General features: G+C 59.1%; 1 protein-coding gene across 1 annotated transcript in view; it reads left to right on the top strand.

Annotated features, from left to right (window-relative positions):
* Positions 1 to 884, top strand: part of BARHL2 (BarH-like homeobox 2) — a 3903-nt gene extending 3019 nt beyond the window's left edge. The window contains exon 3 of the mRNA XM_014939077.1: positions 94 to 884. Coding sequence (XP_014794563.1) covers positions 94 to 406 — 313 coding nt within the window. The 3' untranslated portion in view covers positions 407 to 884. The remainder of the gene's footprint in view (positions 1 to 93) is intronic.
* Positions 885 to 2762: the final 1878 nt, after the last annotated feature.

Here is a 2762-nt window from a genome sequence, read left to right as displayed (position 1 = left end):
GGGGGGGGTTGCCGCCCGCGGACCCCCGCGGAACCGAGCCGGGTGCCCCGTCGCGGCGCCCGCCCTGCAGCATCCTCTTGTTCCCCCCGGCAGGACGAAGTGGAAGCGGCAGACGGCGGTGGGCCTGGAGCTGCTGGCCGAGGCCGGGAACTACTCGGCCCTGCAGAGAATGTTCCCCTCGCCCTATTTCTACCATCCCAGCCTGCTGGGCAGCATGGACAGCACGACGGCGGCCGCGGCGGCCGCGGCCATGTACAGCAGCATGTACCGGACTCCCCCCGCGCCGCACCCCCAGCTCCAGCGGCCGCTGGTGCCGCGGGTGCTGATCCACGGGCTGGGACCCGGCGGGCAGCCGGCCCTCAATCCCCTGGCCAACCCCATGCCCGGCACCCCGCACCCCCGGTGAAGCGGCACCGCGGTCCCCGCAACGAGCCCTTCCCCTCCCCGTCCCCAAACAAGCCCCAGCACCGCAGAGGAGGAAACGAGGGGAAGCCGAGGGGCAGGAGCTTCTGCAGGCAGCCACCGGCCACCGAGGGAGGCGATCAGTCAGAGCAGGGACTCTTGAACCGTGAACCCAGAGCCGAGCCCGTAAGTGAAACGACCACACGCGGGGGAAGGCGGGCAGAGCCGCGGGGCGACCCGCCGACCTCGGCTCCTGCGAGGCAGGACTTGGAGCTCGGAGAGAGAGAGGGACGGAGGGGGAGGAGGAGAGGGAGAGGGAGCCCGAGCCCGAGCCCGCCGGACAGACTAACGGCTGCGGAGGACGGAGGGAATGAGAGCGCCTCGACCCCCGCCCGGCGGAGAAGACCGGGGGAACGGAGAACTTTGCACTGATTTTTCTCATGACCTTTTTTTTTTTTTTTTTTTTTAATTCTTATTGAAAAGTGGCATGCTCCCTAATGCGAACAGAATTGTACAGACCGAGTGCTGAGTGCTATATCATATTTATTATATGTCGTCCGAAAAAGGAAAAAAAAATTCACTTCTATACGTTAGTTTAAAACGAACAAACGTGATTCTCCCCTCTCCCTTTTCATGTCTTTTTGGATTCAGTAAAATAAATGCTTAGATGACAAAATATAGATTTTTTTGTGACTGAAAAATTACAGGGAAAAAAAAACGAAAAAAAAGGAAAAGAAATAAACTTTATCTTTTTTTAACAAACGTGGAAATTCAAGGTAGCTAATTTCCCTCGTGACGAGAATGCAAGAATTTCGGAGTAGAAAAGGCAAATGCCACTTTTTTTTTTTTTTAAATTTTAGGCTTGTTGTTTCCTAACCGGCGCTATTTTCTCGATTTGTATTTTAAAGGCAAAACAAATCCCTGCGCAGGTGTTGTGTCCCTCGCCGCAATTATAAACACTTGGGCAGGGCGGTGGCGGGTTTCCTGGGAAGGCGGCGGGCAGAGGCTGCGGCGCGGCGGGCGGGCTCCGGTCCACGGCTCCGGTCCCTGGGGGGAGGCGCGACGGGGCCGTGCCGGGCTTGGGGACGCGGCCCCGGCCCGACAGCTGTCCCCGCATCGAGGTGGGACAGGCAGCGAGAGTCGGCGGTCGGGGTGAGTAACGAGGGGAAAACAGGCAGGGAGGGCAGGGGGGTCCCGGCGGACACGGAGGCCCCGAGCCCCGCCGGCCTTTGATCTTTGTGGCTGCCCTCCCTCTCCCTCCCTCCTTCCCCTGGCAGACAGCTTCCCTCCCGAGTGGCTTTCGGCCCCACGCCGGCCCGGGCCGCCAGGTTGCTAAGTCCCGCGGGGGCAGAAGGGGACGGAGAGGGGCTGGGGGCTGTGACCCTCCACCGGGCTCTGGGGACGGCTCTGGCCCCATCCTTTGGAGGTGAACACCCCCCTGCGAAATTAGAAAGTTATACAGCAATTACCTATAAAACATTCATAAAGTCCAATATTATCTTCTCCTCTGAGGGTTTGGCTTTCTTCTTCTTTTTTTCTTTCTTCTTTTTTTTTTTTTTTTAATTTTCCCCTCTCTATTTTTGCTCGTGGGTTCCCTTTCTTTTGAGCTAGAAGGAAAAAAAAAAATCCGAAAAAAGAAAAAGAGAAGCCTCCGGGCACGTTTATTTGGGCTTTGCTAATTAGCGAGCGGCTTGCTGATTTCTCTGCTAATAAATTCGCGTTAAAACCATATTGACCTCTGCCTTGATCTAACAAAAGGGGAGCGGGTCGGGAACGCCCACCTCGTTTTCTGCCCGTGTTGTGGCGGGCGCTATTCCCCCGCGCCTCCGCCGCAGCCCCCAAATTACCCCCCGGCAGAACCGACCCGGGAGCGGGGCCCCGAGTGGCCAGGGCAGCCCGGCCGCCCCGCCTCGCCGCCGAGGTTTCCCGGGAAACGCATCTTACCCGGGCTGGGGAAGAAGGTAGGAAATTTGGGCTCGGTTAGAGCCCTTTCCTGAGTCTAAACAACGATTCCTGGGCTGATTTCCAGCGATTCGGCTGGAAAAGCTGGTCCCAGCTCGTTGTTCTTCTGGATGGCTAAATAGTTGCTCGGTTTTGATCGCACAAACTCGTTGAAAAGTAGTGAGAATAAGGAAGGAAAGTTCATGCAAAATAGATGAGTGTCCTCTAACTCGCCCCTCCCGAGCAGGGCCGGCCCGGGGTCCCGGGGTGCCTCCTCGGGCAGGGGCAGGGGGCTCCCGGTGCTTTGGGAACGGCGGCGGGCGGGGGCTTGCGGGCAGGAGAGCGAGCGAGGAGAGCGGAGCGCGGCTGGGCCGGGGGCTGCCGTGTCGGGCAGGGTCTGCCGGGGACGGGGAACCGCG

The sequence above is a fragment of the Calidris pugnax genome, unplaced genomic scaffold (genome assembly GCF_001431845.1).
Source record: "Calidris pugnax isolate Ruff unplaced genomic scaffold, ASM143184v1 scaffold18, whole genome shotgun sequence".
In the NCBI taxonomy this organism is placed as follows: domain Eukaryota; kingdom Metazoa; phylum Chordata; class Aves; order Charadriiformes; family Scolopacidae; genus Calidris; species Calidris pugnax.
Note: the sequence above shows the minus strand (reverse complement) of the source record. Positions and strands in the feature narration are given on the sequence as shown.